Source organism: Siniperca chuatsi, linkage group LG11, assembly GCF_020085105.1.
Source record: "Siniperca chuatsi isolate FFG_IHB_CAS linkage group LG11, ASM2008510v1, whole genome shotgun sequence".
NCBI classification, from domain to species: Eukaryota; Metazoa; Chordata; class Actinopteri; order Centrarchiformes; family Sinipercidae; genus Siniperca; species Siniperca chuatsi.
In genome coordinates, this window is record NC_058052.1 from 25,966,727 (window position 1) to 25,983,744 (window position 17,018).

Consider the following 17,018-nt stretch of genomic DNA (forward strand, 5'->3'; position numbering starts at 1 on the left):
GGAATCTAACATCCCCCCAAAAGCTGCTTTGTGGTAAGAAATCTAAAACTACATATTTTAAACATTTATGTCATCCTCCTGACAAAGCTGCAGTAACTGCTGCCTCCAGGTTTGCACCCTGTGGATAATACTTAAATCTACCCTCATGCTTTTACAAATCTTATTTGCAAACATTTTCAACAGAAAAACACATTGACATGCAAAATGCTTGTGAAACATACCATTGTCGGCGGTTAAGAAAATAATAGCATTCAGCTCAAAAGTGGTTTAGTTGTTTTTCAAATTGCTCTCCTACATTTTTTTCAGGTCACATGTCTGTCCTAAACTGAGAGGAACATCGTGTAGCTCGCTACAGTCTGACATATTAATGGCTGGGTGTGCAGAGCAGAAACATGTGTTTAAAAATCCCCAAACAATCTATTTGCTGAATGCCAGTCTCAGTCATTGTTGAATTTGAATGTCATCTTTCACTAACTTGTTTCATCATTTCATCATTTGTTCTCTCTCCCTAGCATCCCTCTTTTTTTTGTTTTTGCCTGCAGCAGTTGCTATGGCAACAAGGTATCTGTATCTTCTGACCTGACAGAAACTCTTTCATCTGAGCTGTCTGCTCTGCATCCATAAATCAGAGTGGTCCAAACAACAGGCCCGGGGAGGACGATCTACTTATGGCTTACTTTACTACCTGAAACCCATTCAAAGTAAACACTACAGGAATGCATGCTTTTTGCAGTGCAGCTCTTTATTTCCATTCAGCTCTTATCCTAATTGCTTTCTTTACAATCCTCTATCCTCTTTTGCTATGAACTGCCTCATTTTCAAATTCTCAGTCTTCCACTCCCTCTCTCTCAGTCTCTTGATTTTGCTCCTTCTTTAGTGTGGAAACCTCACTTCATCAGTGAATTAAGAACGAGATTAACTACAGTTCAAGCAAATCGCAGCTTCACAGATCCAGTGTTAACCGCAGATTTTCACACCCTTTCAACCATCACACCAAATTATCAGCCATGGATGCAAATGCTTCTCACACACCCCTGAGTTCACATTTAACATTCATGAAACTATACAGAGACAACAAAATCTAAATAAAACCAAAAGAAATCAAACAAAAGAAGCCTACTGTTAAGCCATTGTAGAATAATGAGTACAATTCGGTTAAACCATGCTGAAAATTTCACATTTCTAAAAGCTTCTGTTCATACAAAAACATTCAAAACTCCTGATGAGAGGGAGTTTGAGGTAATAATGATTTTTTAAATTTTAATTTCACTCCATCCCTTCATTACAACCTTAACTACCCACATCCTTGCATTATGACCATTCATTATCTCTGAGCCAGGTGGGAGTTCAGTCCATTAGAAATCAGCAAATGCGCACACACGATAACTCCCAAGTCTCATTTTTTTTGTGTTTAGCTAAAGAAAATGCAGTTTTATTCTTCATTTGACAGTAACCTCCCTCGCATTATTTCCTGCTCGCCGCACAGCATTAAAGCAAAGTGACACAAAATGAGACAGAGAGGTCTAACCATACGAAACTACTTTTAACTGACTTTGCCTTTGTTTGGAGTTATAGGGTTGAAATCATTTTCACTCTCAAATTAATTGACTGAACCTTTTGGTGCTGCACAAGGACACATTTTACATTAGTGATGTTTTTGGAAGCCTTGAAGTTAAATGGGCCTGAAGTGTATTCATAAATATGACTGTTTATGAAAGCTGGAAGAAAACTTTCAATGTCAAATAATGGTGGTTAATCCAATGTTTTAACATTTGGATTGAGATAGGATTCAGCATCATTTAGACATGGAGTAATTGGTCCAATCTGTTAAGGCTGCAATAGAAAAATAAAGAAATAAACAGTCAGTGACAACCTGTGAGTCACCGTGGGATCGCCTACAGAGAGCTGTCAATCATCATCAGGGTCGCATCCCTGAGAACACAGCTTCCTCTGTGGCCCTTAGGCTAAAACCTAGACACCCAAACACACACACACACACACACACACACACACACACACACACACACACACACACAGAGAAACACGTGTGAGGGCTTTCTATTTATCTTTTTCATTCCATAACACCTTGTACCCTTTTTATATTTCTATCTTTTACTGTTATGCATCATCAATTTGTGATGTTCAGTGTGTTCCTGGAGTTATTTTGTGAGTTGATGTGATTTATCTTTTTGATGTACCTACTTTTCCTCAACATGCCTCTTCTACTTCTATTTTAGCTTGTGCTTTTCCATAATTTCTTCCCAGAATGGCTTTGAAAAATATCCATAAAACAGGTGTGAGCTTGTTGCTTTCAGCTACAGGCAAAAAGTGTAGGTGGAAGGAGTAACATCCCCAGTTATAACAGTTATAGAGTTTTTCAGCTTTAGAAAGAGCACGACTTTGATCCGTTATTCAAAAAGCATAATGTAATGTGGATCCATTGCATTCTGGTTTATTGAGGCTCCTGTTGGTACAAAATAATTTGCCTCTTCTAGAAGGGATTTCTTTCTGTATGATTGTTGAAAGTCATCACGAAAAGGAGTTTGATATCTTTTACTTAACTCTGACTTAGACACCAACATCTATTTACTGTTTATACATGGTTGAACAGAGTTCTACCAAACTTTATTCAAGCTGCAGTATCTCTCTGCTGGCTCAGTGGGTAGGGCATACAATGAGTGACGTAAACGAAGAAGCTGCAGAGCTGAGATTAGAGATCAGATGCTCTTATTCTCTGTGGTGTCAAGTTCAAACTAATTATTTTTAAAAAACTGTCTGAAATTGACCTCTCCTTGCAGCCTGTTCATTGCGGAGCAGGTTTTCAGGTTTGTCATAATACAACTTCAGAAACAAAACTCAAAGTCGTGAGGACACCTCCAAGCTGCATGTGTTCCCTTATCGAAAGCATTTGTGGGGAAATTCAAATTTTGCTCTCATTTCATCAGCTTCCAGGGTAATGAAAATGATCTGTCAAAGAGATTAATTTAATTTTGATATGATATTTTATGCCCATTAGTCACCATGTAAATTGCAGCTCCCTAATTACTCTGTAATTCATCATTATTATACATCACAAAATTTTACAATTTTATATCACAAAGAACTCAAATGAACCATTTCCCCTGTGAAACAGTGAAAACTGAATTTACAAGCAAATAATATTGGCTTAAATAAACTAACCTAATAGCATTCAATAAGCTTCATGATGATATATCACGATAATTTCTGATAATGGTTTGTAAGTTTAAGGACTTAATCAGCATCATAAAGTTACATTAGATCAAAGTTTACATTGTGAGAGGTATCTATTGGACTGATTAGATGACAACTGCAGAAATGTAAAGGAAGAAAGAAACTGAGCCAGCCAGCCTTTAGATGTAGCAGAGGAAGGTCAGCCAGTGAATCACTGATGCCTCTGGGGCTTTTGGAAACCAGGAGGAAGGAGAGAGACAGAGAGGAGGGTGGCTCGCCATCAGGCTTTGCAAGGATGAATGAGTAAGAGAGGAGGAGGTAGGGGAGAGTAAACTGTTCCCAAGAGCAATGAAATGAAGCAGGAGGCAGGAGTGAGGAGGATGAGAGAGAGAGGCAGAACATGTCAAAAGAGAGTTTGGGTAGTTCTGGTAAGTGATAAGGAGAGTTTTAGTAATCAGCGCCTGAAGGACATGGAGGTCTGACAGAGAGATAGAAAAAGAGGAGGAGAGAGTGGAAAGAGAGCCGGATGGAGACAGACAGAGGGCAACCCATGATTCAGCAGGGCAGGACACATGTCATGTACTTAAGTCACATACAGTTCGAGACTGTCATTCCCCCTCTCTCATTCTGTCCATCCTTCCTTTCGCTCTCTATTTTATTACCCAGAATAAATTCAAAATGCCAGATAAATAACCAATTCCACTACTCTTGACTTGGACAGTTTAAGTTAAGATGATCCATCCTAAAAAAGAGTTGGCACCACTAATTTTGGAAGCATTTTTTCCCACTTAAGTTCCCAAGTTTTATTTTAATGTTGTCCTCAGACCTCTACATTGCTCCCTTGTCTCTGATTTTTTCAGTCATTTAATTACGTCTGGTGTTGTGCTCATGGATGACTGCTGTTTGAAAAAGACAATTTAAGATTTGTAGGTGGATTTAAAAATGGGGAAAGCATCTTCTTGTGCCACATCCTGAAGCCATTCCAAATAAAATGGGTGACAAGCGTAGATGAGATCAGCGCAGCTGTACAAGTCGTTGTAAGTCGACTTAAAGAAACAACAAGTCTTAAATCAACACATTTCGACATGGCTATGGTTAAGTGCTCCTAGCAACAGATACCGCAGCTTCTGTGCTGACTGAAGTTGATGTAGGATGGTTATACGTCAGCCACTAATGATTAGTATAGGGAAAAAATAACTCCCCCTTCCAAACAAAAACCAGCTAACATGACCATGAAGTTAATGTAAGTTAATCCAACCCGTTCTCATTCCCAGGTCTTGAAATACAGATGCTTTTTCACGCCCTTTGGCTTCTCATACAGACACAAAAGGTACCAGGCTCAACTTCTCTGGCTGCCACTCTTACCCGACTGCGGCACTGGAAGTATTTTCCACACTGTTACTTCCCATGTTAAGGTTTTCTTTTAAAGACACTTTAGCGTTTTTGTGTTGAGAAATGTTGAGGATATCATTAAACGAAAACCTTAACATGGGAAGTAACAGTGAGGAAAATACTTCTGGGTGGCGGGTCCTCGGTTCTCCAATGGGACTGATGCTCACAGCTTCTTGTAGCGCCACAGTCGGGTTAGAGTGAATGGACGGCCGGAGAAGTTGCTCTGAGCGTCTAATATTGTCGCAGATGGATTTACATTGGAGTTAGTTGAAAGCCCGGTGCGTCTCATACAGACGCTAACGGACACCTTGAGTGTCTGTATGAGACGCAGAATTTGACAACCTTTGAATGAGAACAGGTTGGTAAATCATGAGGTAAAGATAAACGGCCTGCATGATTTTATGACACTATAAGTTTATGAATCAAAATACTAAAGTACTAATGAGCCTCAACCTTCAGCCATTGCTAAGAAGGAACTAAGAGCCATGAATCAGAACCGTAGCAAATTCAGACATTGCAATCAGAAACAAAATTGCAAAAATAAATCATTAGTTTCAGATCTCCAAAGATCCAGGTATTTTCTAATGCAACGGCTCATCTTTTGTTTGGGAGTTTCATGTCCATCCAAGTGCTTCAACTGCCAGTCGCCCAACGTTGTCTGTTCAGAAAATGAAATTGACTTACTACTGAAACCCTGGAAGCCTGAACCAACTCCTTCAACTTTGCTGCTCTATGGACCATTATTTTATAATGGCATCTTAAGAAAATGTACATATTTACATTGTGTGTTTATCCTTGATCTCAACCTTGAACCTTGTCAGGTTTGTTTAGTTGGTCAAATCACTCTTTTCATGGGTCAACAAATCCGGCATGAAGAAGGTGCAAGAAAGGGGGGCAAAGAAAGGTAATCCGGGGATAGTTGGAGTTATTTTTATCTCACCAGTTATAAAGGACCAGTGTTTCTCTTAGTGCAGTGCAGTTTTAAATGACCATGCGACCCGAGCAGTGATCCTTGATCAGTTCTTTTGTTCTTGGAGGTTTAATGACTACAGGCCCTGGAGTAGAGCCACATCTAGGTGGCGTAAAGGCAAAGCGGCGTATCTTGATGTACCCAGACACTCGTCTTCATTCAGGCTGAGCTGAGGGGGTGGAAAGATACATGGTGTGATGAGTTCAGTCTTAAAAAAGAGAACGAAATGGATGACTGGATTTAGAAAGGAAAGGGCTGTGAAGAACAGCTCAGTTTTGACGAGTAGTCCGCTGTTTGTACAGAGGGCTGGTGATCAACTTTAATGCTACCTTTCTTGGTTATGTTTTCAATATATACTTTAAGTACTCATGTATTCATGTTTTTGTATTTTTAATGGCTGCTAAAAGCCAGTGAGTTTTGTTGAAGGGACAAGAAAGTGAAGCAAAGTACTACAGCATATATAATAAATATCATAGCCATAATACAATATATATATAATAATATGGTATAAATGACCAATGCATATAGATATGCAGACATGGTGGAAAATCCTATATATTTATTCAAATGCTTTTATCATCTTTTAAAAAGTGAAGCATTCTGTAACACTTGTTTTGAAAAGTGCTATATGAATAAAGCTTTACCTGCGTTCTTACTATATGTTTCTGTTTTACATCAATAATGAAAATGAAATCTCTCAAAGACACTCCTTAACGTTTATACTGCAAAAAACTGTATAGAACATGAATAAAAGTACTTGTGACAGCTGAACTGTAAATGTGTAAAGTATGTATAACTTATTGTATTTAAATACTGCCCACAAGTACCACCTTAGTTCAGTTATTGTTAGAAGTTTTTACATAAATATGAATCAGAAAAGACTATTTAGACTATTATTTACTTATACTTATATTAGAATCAATAAAAGGCTGCATTAATAAACATATTAATATTTATTATTATTTAGGAGGTTTAATGTTCCTTATTCTTTCTTTAATATCACAAAAAGAGCGGGACAATTGGGCTTGGCCTTAATTATTCTCAGTAAATAATTCAAGCCTTTTCAGGCCAATATAGATAATTCTGTGTTACAGAATGTGAAGTGCAGTTAGTAATAATTAATGATACTGATGAATCATTAAATGAAGAGAGAAAATATGAATCAATAGGCAGTGAGAAGCAATAAAAGGAAGTGTGTGTATACGATAGAAAGAAAGAGAAAAGGAGAGAGACTAAATCGTTGGACACTGGATGTTTCTATCTTTACAGAGATGATTTGTACAGAGATGGTACTTACTGAAACTCACATTATTTGCACTGTCCTCCCATTGACGGACAATGACACTATCCTCAGTTGTCAACTGGTAAAGCTTTAGAAAAGGAGCATTAAAAAGCCATTTGGACAGAGCAATTTCAAGTCATTTTACTCTACTATCTCTCCTATGCAACTGCTCCACCACAGAGCTCTGCCGGCCATTAAAACATTTTCCACCTGCGTTCATGGCAAGTTGTCATAATCGTTTAACTCACTGGGGCTGGTATTAGGAGGGCTGTCATTAGATAAGACAGTTGCTTAAATCACTAAAGTTATGTGCTTGCACATGCGTGCACACACACACACACATCGATCGGAACAAAAGTCAAAAACATACAGTCACATCTAAGAAACGGCAACAGACAGAAAGAAATATACACACACATATAAAGTGTCACAAGGCAGCAACAACCAGATGCTCACAGCAGCTAAACTTTAATGTTTCTACAGTAGGGGTAACCCTTGTTTCAAACATTTTGTTTCCCCTCTGTGCAGAAAGAAGTAACTGAAATGATGTCAATACTATTGTTTTAAGACTTTAAGTGGACTCATGTAATTCACCAGTTCATTAGTAATGGTTCATGTGCATTCATTGTCTGAGCAGTTAAGTACATTTACACACTGTGCATCTCTCCCTGCGGCTTTAGTGGGACGACCTAAGATGCAAGACGCAAAGTAAGGGGAACGTGGATGTCTCTCTCCATAGAGTTAGGGAACCAACTGGGGGTGCAACTGAGCTACCCAGCACAGAGCCACACCCCCCTACATCCCACTCTGACACTCCCTCAACCAACTGTGGTTGATGCGGGGACAAGCTAAAAAGCAGCGCTTCATTGCTCAATAATAAATACATGCAAATTTTTTTTTTAAAAAAGGACACAAGCTTTAAGCAGCAGATTGAGAGAAAAAGGAACAAAAAGTAGACAAACATGAAGAATGGATAGTGAGAAAGAGAGGAAGCAAGCAATGTGCTTCTGTGAGACGAGGCAGGAGAATTGCCTTGCCTTGTCTGCCACCCTTGCCCAGTTATTAATGACCTGTGACTGGAGGGTGGGTGCAAGCAGCGAGCATACCAGCCTGCACTACTCTGGGATAATCTGCATCCCACTGCCATATTCTTCACTAAGCACGAGCTGACAAGACCCATACTTCACTATAAATTGGGCTTTCCAGATCCATTAGGATCTGTATGTGGTTACAGCCAAAAGTCTTGATCAGATGCTTGATGGAAACCAGGACAATGAATATGAGAAAACAATGCCATGTTGTGTGGAATGAATGACAAAGTTGTTGTTTTTAACATTCAATCCAAAGCATTTGCTTTTCACTTGTGTAAATATTTTCAGAAAGCCAAGTCACTCAGGAGTGCACGGCAGATGAATTGCTGCAATCAATAGAAATTTCCGTTCTTTTTTCTCCCTCTTTCATTTTCTCTTCTATTCTGATTACTTGCCATCCCTGTCCTTAGCAACAGATGGGCAGAAGGTAAATTGGCCTCAGCAATGAGTATCAATGGAGCTCCATTGCAGTAGTCGATTTTAAATTCAATTAATTCAATTCAATTCATTGTGTCTAATGATATGGTCACAGAGATGACAGAAATACACTCAGGAATCCACATGTGGGCACATATGTGCAACCAGCAGCATACTGTGTGTCAACAGGAATAGCAGCCACGATAATGCTGTTCAGTGATACGTCTGTGATTCTTGAAGGCAGTTAAACAGGCTGTGCGCGCTAATGTTCTGTGTCGCTATTGGGTGGAGTCTGGGCATTGGTGGAGATGCAAGCCAGCCAGGAGCGGCCCAGCTTGTCAGTGAGACACACCTGCAGCTAATTAACCTCTGCCTGTATGTGTGTTGCAATAGAAGCTGACAGGAGAGGGGTATCAGTAGCAAACTGCCAATGCCCTGCTGTGCTCCTGGAACCTGTAAATGCTGGGTGTAAATGACACTGCCACTTTCAGCTCTAAAAGTAGAAACTGTAATTTGCCTGTGGACAGGTGAACCGTTCCAAAAAAGGCAGACACTTTCAGCAGTTATGTGCAGCCCAATAAATGTATGCACAAAGAGAACACACCTTTTTTCATAGGTTACTGCAGAGAAAGTGAAATGGATAAACCCATGTTGGGAATATGAAAACTCCATTGGCAACAGTCCTACATCACCTTGTATGCCTGCAAAGAGGTCAGTTTGTCATGCAGCAAGCAACACTATCAGACAGTGTGTGAAACTTGGCAAGCTCAGGCTGAGGACAGAGCTTTCCTGAGAATCTACTGCCACCATCTTCAGTAGCAGTACTCTTCCCATCTTCCCAAGCTCTCGCTACTGAAGAAGTGCAACCAAAACATGACGAATATGATCTTGTACCTACTAGGTTTCAGCATGGGTGGACATCAGTGACACGAAACAAACCATTTGAAATTCTGTGAGGTAACCCATGCCTCAGCAATGTTTCTGCGATTTAGAACCACAAACTTTGACGCTCTATTACCATGCTTTGGTCACTGCAGACCCTGGCAAAGTCACTGGTGTTTACATCTGCCCTTGCAGCCAACAAACAAAATGCTTAGAACCCCACAAGGACACCTCTCAGACCAGAACAAGATATTTGTCAGAGGTAGCTACCTTGTCCGGTCTCCCCTGCTCCTGATCAGGGATTGTGTGCACAGACCTTTAGAGGGGCTGTTGCTCTAACCTGAAAGAAGAGCCACCCCCTTTTTTCAAGCTTGTTTTAAGCTTCACACTGCCATCTATTAATTTGATTGTAAAAGATGTGTATCTGTATGGTGATCACGTCCTTTCAACATGGCACAATGGCCCTTCATTTAATTACTGCATAAGCTATGTAAAGCATTCAAACTTTGAGGGAACATTTTTGAAACAAAAAAGTGAAAACCACAATATTCATACTTCAAACATAAACTCTTTGAACTCAGATGATTATGAGTTGATACTGTTAACATCATGTAAAGTAAAAATGTAAAAGTAGATTTTGCAAATTTGAGCCATTGGAGAGACAGAGACAATGATATAAAGACAAGACCAGGCAAAATGCATCATTCTTTTCAATCCAATTCCATTTTATTTCTGTAGCGCTTTAAGAAAGCATTTGTCACAAAGACACTTTATAGACACACTTACAATTTAGAATTGGATGGATGCTACAGTGTCACATGACAGGGGGCGTAGGGCCACCCCATCTCTGTGTCCCGCGGAGGCATGCGTATCAAAAGGTAATAAATGTTTGGATGATATGGTGATTTAATTTTTTCCAACTTTAGCAATTATGGGCTACTCGTATTTATGTAGACTTACAGGAGACTTACCATTACATTTCCTGTTTTAATTATTTTACACATCAGATTTCCTTCTTGAAACAAAATTCATGAACAATAACTAATTTTGTTGAAACATTAACTGAGGTAAATTTCCCCTAATGTAAGTAATCAACAAACTTAGTAGCTCCTATATTTACTGCAGAGTGCCTGGTTTTCGTACATTTGCAGATTTGCTCTGCACCTTTATTTAAATTTGCACTTGCAATCTGTGTGTAATTAGAGCCTGATTTACTGCAGTATAACAGAAGATTGTGGATTATGTTACTAATTGTAATCCAGTACAGCATCCTGCATGCAAGCACAAACAAATACGCAACGTCCAGTGAGAGAGGAGATGGAAACACTATTAATGTGTAAGATGGAATCTTTTCATCTGGTTTCAAAGAGATCTGCCGTCAAAGAGATTTCTTTTGTTGTTTTTAATGGGTAGTCTAGATGTGAATGTTGCCAGTTCCTTCACTACGGACACACGGCAATTAAACTAAAAGTAGTATGTGCCTCTGCAGCTAGAGCTTCATACAAAGCAAGAAACATTATTTCTAATATTATAAAGTACAAAATACAAAATCTTGATCCAGGGTTCAAAGGGTTTCAATCTTCTCCCAGCGATTGTTAGGCATTAAAGAAACTCACATCTTTCATATCTTAAGTGCGAGACTAGCTCAGACGTCCTCTGGCTTTGGTGTTGTATGGATGTCAAGCACGCAGACATGACAGTTCTTTATCCATATCCTGGTAGGTTGGATTTTCCATGCCACAAAAAGTCAGTATAAGAAGGAGGGCTGATACTGGAGCTGACGCCAGAGACGTCAAGTACTTCTAAGCGTTAAGCCAGCTCTTTTCCTCCTCGTCTTTCAGATGGTGTGAATTTAACAAGATGTCTCCTGAGACTCCGCTTCTCACTTCCCAACACTGTGTGGGAATGTCTGGATGGAGATGCAACCACGCAGAAACACAAATGTAAAAATGTAGAGCACAGAAACAACACACACCCTTAGACACACACAAACATGCACTTAAAGAAATGTGCCAGCATGACTTAAGATAACTAAAACAAGGACATTCGATAGCAGAGCTTTGTAGCTGCAACAGCAGCACAGCTTTCTAACTAATTTTATGTCAAATACAAAAAGGTGTGTATGTGACCTAGAGTATTTCTTCATCTACAGGTACTGATCTGTACAGCCTACTGTAATTCTATGTGTACTGTTTTAAATTAAAAAGGTGTTGGAAAGGTATGACAAATGTCTTTTTTCATCAATAAGTCCAATACCTATGTAAGATTTTAAAATATCTGAATTTGGCGATTCCTAGTAGTAGTTATAAAAAACACTTTGGTAGATAGCAAAGCACGCAGATACCCCCTTTCCCTCTTCCACCTATGTATCTGAAAGTAACACAGAAACTTCACTGGGATTGTCTAATTTTTCCACAAAAAACAAAACAAAATATATGTTGTCAAAATAACTTGAAAGATGCTATATGCACAAATGTACACATAAGGGCTTTAAAGAATCAACATGTGGTGGACCTCACCACATGGGGAACAAAGAAGACGCCTACATGTAAAATTGAAAGCCTAAAATTTTTCTTTAATCAACATCATTCTGACTGGAACTTTTGTAAGTCTTTGTATTGGATTGCTAAAGCTGTTCTGAGTCTTTTGGGTCAAGTCCAAGTCAAGTGTAAAGTAATTTGAGACAAGTCCAAGTCAAGTCTTCATAGGCAGATTGAAGTATGTCAGGTCCGAATGCTGCCTAGTAAAATGACATTAACATTTTCAGTTCAAAGCTGTCAAGTCTTTAGGGAGTCAAGTCTCAGAGCAGTCCTCATGTAAATGGACTGTACATATATAGCACCTTTCTAGTCTTTCTGACTACTCAAAGCGCTTCAACTACATATCACATCACCCCATTCACACACATTCATACACCGATGGCAGAACTGCTCATCAAAGTAACTATTTGGGGTTCAGTGTCTTGCCCAGGGACACTTCGGCATGTGGGCTGGGGGAAGCTGAGATCGAACTGACCTTCCGATCGGAAGTCGCCCAATAAGCATGTTTGTGTTTGTGAAGTCTGACTTGAATCCATGTCTCACAAGTGTACAGCTCTGTGGAATGCCTAATTTGCCTTAGATTGCACCAGTGTTGATGTAATAACCACTCCTTGTATGTACATTGCTGTATATATCTATGCTTGATATAACATTTTGAGCTTGTGGATTTTATTGACATCTTTGCACTTTGCTCATCTAGTTTGCAGTTTGTTCCCAAACATCCACATAATATATTTGAGCCCGCTTCCTTGTGACTTTGCTAAATGATAAAAATAGATACTACAACATGAACAGATATGTGTCTGAAAATGTACTGATACCCAAATTGTCTAAAGGTCAGAGTCAGGTACAGACCATCACCCCTGGAGCTCATAGGTGTTCACAGTGTTCACTGTTCTGCCCAATGCCCAAGGGTAATCCAAGTCACCTTGGATTGTTACAATGCTTATTGTAACAATCCAAGGTGACTTGGATTACCCTTGCCTCAACAGTTGGCCCATGATAAAAGCATAAAGCTTTAAGCAGTCGGACATTTTATGCTTCCTTTATATCTTATGGATTGAAACATGCATACAACGTGAAACCCAGGGTTGTATTCTCTGGGAAATTAGACTTGCATGATTACTGCAATGTTATCATCTGTGGTGCACACAAACCTGCCAAGCATGAAATCAGATCTCATAAAGATAGTGTGAATTAAATTTGTCTTCAGGTTTAAATCTCCAAATCTCTCTGTGTCTATGGGGTGTGATATGATGCATGTACTGTACTGTAGATGAAAATATGCTGATTCTGACTCTGCCTTGCAGCGTCGTAAAACTAGACTGTCTCGACTCCCAGGCCTTCGATTCAGAAGGGTTGGATATGTTTTTCAATGTGGCCAAGACAATGAAAGGGCTTTGTAGACGATGAAAGTAGTAAAGAAAGAGATTGAAGTAGGGCAGAAGACAGAGGGAACACTATTCAAAGAGAATACATTTAGAGCGTAGTCTATGTTAGCTCCTGAATACTGCATTACCCTGTGAAAGTTCTTCAGAATGGGTAGTGCCAATCAGCAACCTCGCAGTTTTAACAACAAAAGATGCCTTGACAACAAAAGCAGTTTGAACTCGATTTGACATACTGTATGTAAGAATGACAACAAAAAGCCTGTGTTGCTGTTAGACAGATTCAGGGGAAACCTAAACAAATCTTTGATCTCAAACACATCCCATCAAGCGAGTTAGGTGACGAACTCGGTGTTGAGCTTTGTCAGCATTTTGAGAACTACAGTAAGTGCACATCAGTGAGTTATGTGCAACCCCCGAGATCTTCTGTTTTGGTTGCAAGTTAGTTTTTACACAAGAGTTCAAAATCTTTATGATTGTGTTTAAGACCTTAATTGTGGTTTGGCTCAGCCCTTTTAACCTTCTATGAACCAGAATATCTTTTGGTAGAAACGTTTTGGGAGCTTGCAAAATTCAGTGTGTGGACAACCTCTCTTTTTTCCTTTGTATGCTGTTTTTTGTCCTGCACCTGTACCCAGCTGTTGGATGCGCACACACACACACACACACACACACACACTATCCAGTCTTGGTACACCTGGTTAGAGTAGCCTGGGCCAGCAAAATCAATAAAACCCCTGCATCTCTCTTCTAAAAGCCAATACAGCTGTTTACATATTTCACATGACTTGTTTATAAATCAATTAATGATTACTCTGCATTAGTCTAACACACATTTTATGTAATTAACCCCTTAACATTCAGTTTTGCCTCTTTTTACACCTTATGTAACTTTAAGGTTGTTAAAATCATCTTATTCCACACTATCTGACAGTATCACACATGCTCTGTATCAGCTTGTTCCAACTCTATATTGAACTAGAAAGTTCTGTGAGGTTTGAATAATGTTTGGCTGCACAGCATGGACTGGTGGGCATGAGCCTACCGGTCCACCGGTAAGCATGAGCCTATTGGTGAACCACTACTTTTCAAGGTCTAAATTGCTTAATTCGTCAAGCAAATATGAAAAACGTGAGAATTTACTGCTTCTGTTTTATATAATTAATTAGTTAGTCTGACAAAACAAGAAATCTGAAAGCTTTTGCTCTCAGAACTTGTGATAGACATTTTCCACTATTTTCTTAAATGACTAATTGATTAATTCATTAGCTACTGCCCTATTATGTAGTATGTTTTTTCCTTCCTTCCTCCAAATTTGTTGGTTAAATACTTTATGCGCAGCAATCCTGTCTGGCATTTATTTATGTCTTGCATTTCATTATTGATCTTGGAGCCTTTCAGTGCTGTTATGCCGTTTTTAAAGCCAGTTTTTTTTAAAACTGTATTCTGAATTATTTCAATTATAGGGTGTAGTACTCCTTGTTTTGTTTAGACAACAAATATTTCTCTCTCTCTGCGTTGCCTTGTATCTCACTCTCATTGTGTTTGTAAAGCCATTGGAGTCATGACTCTCCTTTTGTCCTCTGAGACCCTGAGACAGTGTGATAGCCCAACTCAGAAGATGTGTCCACTTTCATCCAGCCCCTCTCCTCCTTGCTCGCGCCCTTCCTTCCCTTCCGTCGAGACCGCAGTGTGCCAGAGGTCCTTGGCAGCGTTTGTCTGCCCTACTGGTGAACCTATTTAGCTGGCACAATTCAAGCCTCAGTCCATCTGAGGCCCGTGCCACTTAGTGTTAGGAGATGAGTTGGAAAGAGAACTGTAGGCTGGGGAGAGGGGATGAGGTCTGATGCTTGGACAAGATGTGTGTTGAGCAAAGGATGGCACGGAGGAGGTTAGCAGGAGACAGATGGGGGCGAGAGGGGGCCGTCAGGAGGGAAATTTGGAAGAAGGAACAAGCATGTCAACACCGAGGCAAGCTTGAGCACGAGACACAAAGGTAACCCGGGAAATTAGGATTTGATGAGCTGCAAGCAAAGGAGTCAAGGAGAGTGATGCTGTGACAAGATTATCTGAAGGGTGAGGAAAGAAGATGGAGGCCACAATCTGCCACTCTTCTTTTCCAATTTTGCACTTACCAACTTTTTGAAGCAGGAAATAGTTGAATAAAATGGGAAAAAAGGAAGAAAGAAAAAGGTGGTGTTACTGAAAAAAGAAATCCATAGGCTATATGACATTGTATTTTGTAGTAGAGAACAGAAAACAGGGACTAAAGAAATAAAGAAGGTAGTCGGGAGAGGGGTCGAAGCCAGTGAGAATAATGCCCTGAAAGTAGGCCGATCGATTCTTACTATCAGAAAATGAATTGAGGATAGAGATTTGGCTGAGAGTTAGAGAAAGTTGCAAAGAATAGATGAATGAGATCAGAAATGAAAGGAAAGTGGTGTGAGCTAAAGCTGATACAATCAGAAAGGTGTAGGGGATGTGTGTTGGGGGTTCAGCCAGGATGCCAAAAAGTGAAAAAACATTTTTCCACGGCCCCCAATCTTTTACTTTTTTCCCCCAAAGTGCCCCATTTATCAATAATGACTTGGTAACTCCCAGACAATTTATATGGAAATTCACCTGGAAGAGTCGCAGATTAATAAATTAATAATCAGTAACTCGCTTAAGCAAGAAAACCAATTTGAGGTTATGGTTAAGATTCAGTACTTGATTTGTTAGACAACAACTTTGTTCTTGATGTTGAAACTCAATCCTGGAGTTACATGGAGCATTGTTGAGCCTTTAAGGAGCATGGGCATGCAGGTATTTTCTTTCATTGAGTTTATAAGCAATTGTAGATTTCTAGAGGAATTTCCAAGAACTGTTCCTTTATCATTAGAAATGTTGACTTGTATGCATGCTAAAAACAGATTTTTACATTATCAGTTGTCCTAATATGCACAGACATTCAAGACATTCAAGATTATGCTATTACTTGTAATCAACTGTGAGCGCACCAATTGAACACTGTCTCTATTTTCACTCTAAGTAGAACCAAATTATCCAGTCCTTTATAGGAACCTTCCTCTGAATTTACAGTTACATATCAGTTCTTTTCTAGGAAAATATGATACGCATGAAATAAAGAATTTGCCCACAATATGTCATACGATAGGAAACCATCAAAACAAACCTTTGATGCAGATTACATTCTGCTGTCAGACATACGTAAATACCTTTACTAATTTTAATGTAGGCTAAGTAGACAAAAATATAACAAAAATATAGTTATAGTTATTATTGGGATCAGGAGCAAAAAATGTCATCGGAACATCCCTACTTTTTAGTTCTTTGACTTTCCAAAGAAAACAGATAACAATTCAAATAGATCCTGCGTCCTACGGGCCTGTTGAGCCCTTAGGCCCCTGGGTCTGTGCTCGGCAGGTCAAAGCTTTGAAGGATTTACCATTACACAGAGAAGATAATGTCTAAGGATTCTTCACAATGATCAACAGATACAGTAGCAACACAATCAACGACTGTTTCCGTCTGACCTTGACAAATTGCTTAAGTGATGAGAATGATAACAGTTCTTAGCTACCAATGCGTTCAGGTCAGTAGGTTTGGTGTACAAACAAAGCGATGGGTGCCACTTCAGTGAACACCAATGTTGTTCTAACAAGGACAATTACCCTAATACTTTCTTGGAATTAAAAACCTCATTACGGAGACTTAATTAATGACCTGGAAAGTAAATGATATTAACAAAGAGCAAGTGATAACAGTGTTGTTGCATTTGCCACATTTAATCTACATGTCTCATTTATGGCACATTCTCCCTTGCAATCAAGTAGAACATTTCATATTCACAATAAGAAATTT

At 39.3% G+C, this 17,018-nt stretch overlaps 1 protein-coding gene across 3 annotated transcripts in view; it reads right to left on the reverse strand.

The window, feature by feature from the left end:
* Window positions 1-17,018, reverse strand: part of LOC122884536 (pro-neuregulin-3, membrane-bound isoform) — a 345,178-nt gene that overhangs the window by 44,302 nt on the left and 283,858 nt on the right. For 2 of the 3 annotated variants that reach the window (XM_044214564.1, XM_044214566.1), the window contains exon 4: window positions 15,290-15,292. The exons of the other annotated variant lie outside the window; for it this stretch is intronic. In XM_044214564.1, the coding sequence (XP_044070499.1) occupies window positions 15,290-15,292 (3 nt within the window). The remainder of the gene's footprint in view (window positions 1-15,289; window positions 15,293-17,018) is intronic. 3 annotated transcript variants of the gene reach the window in all.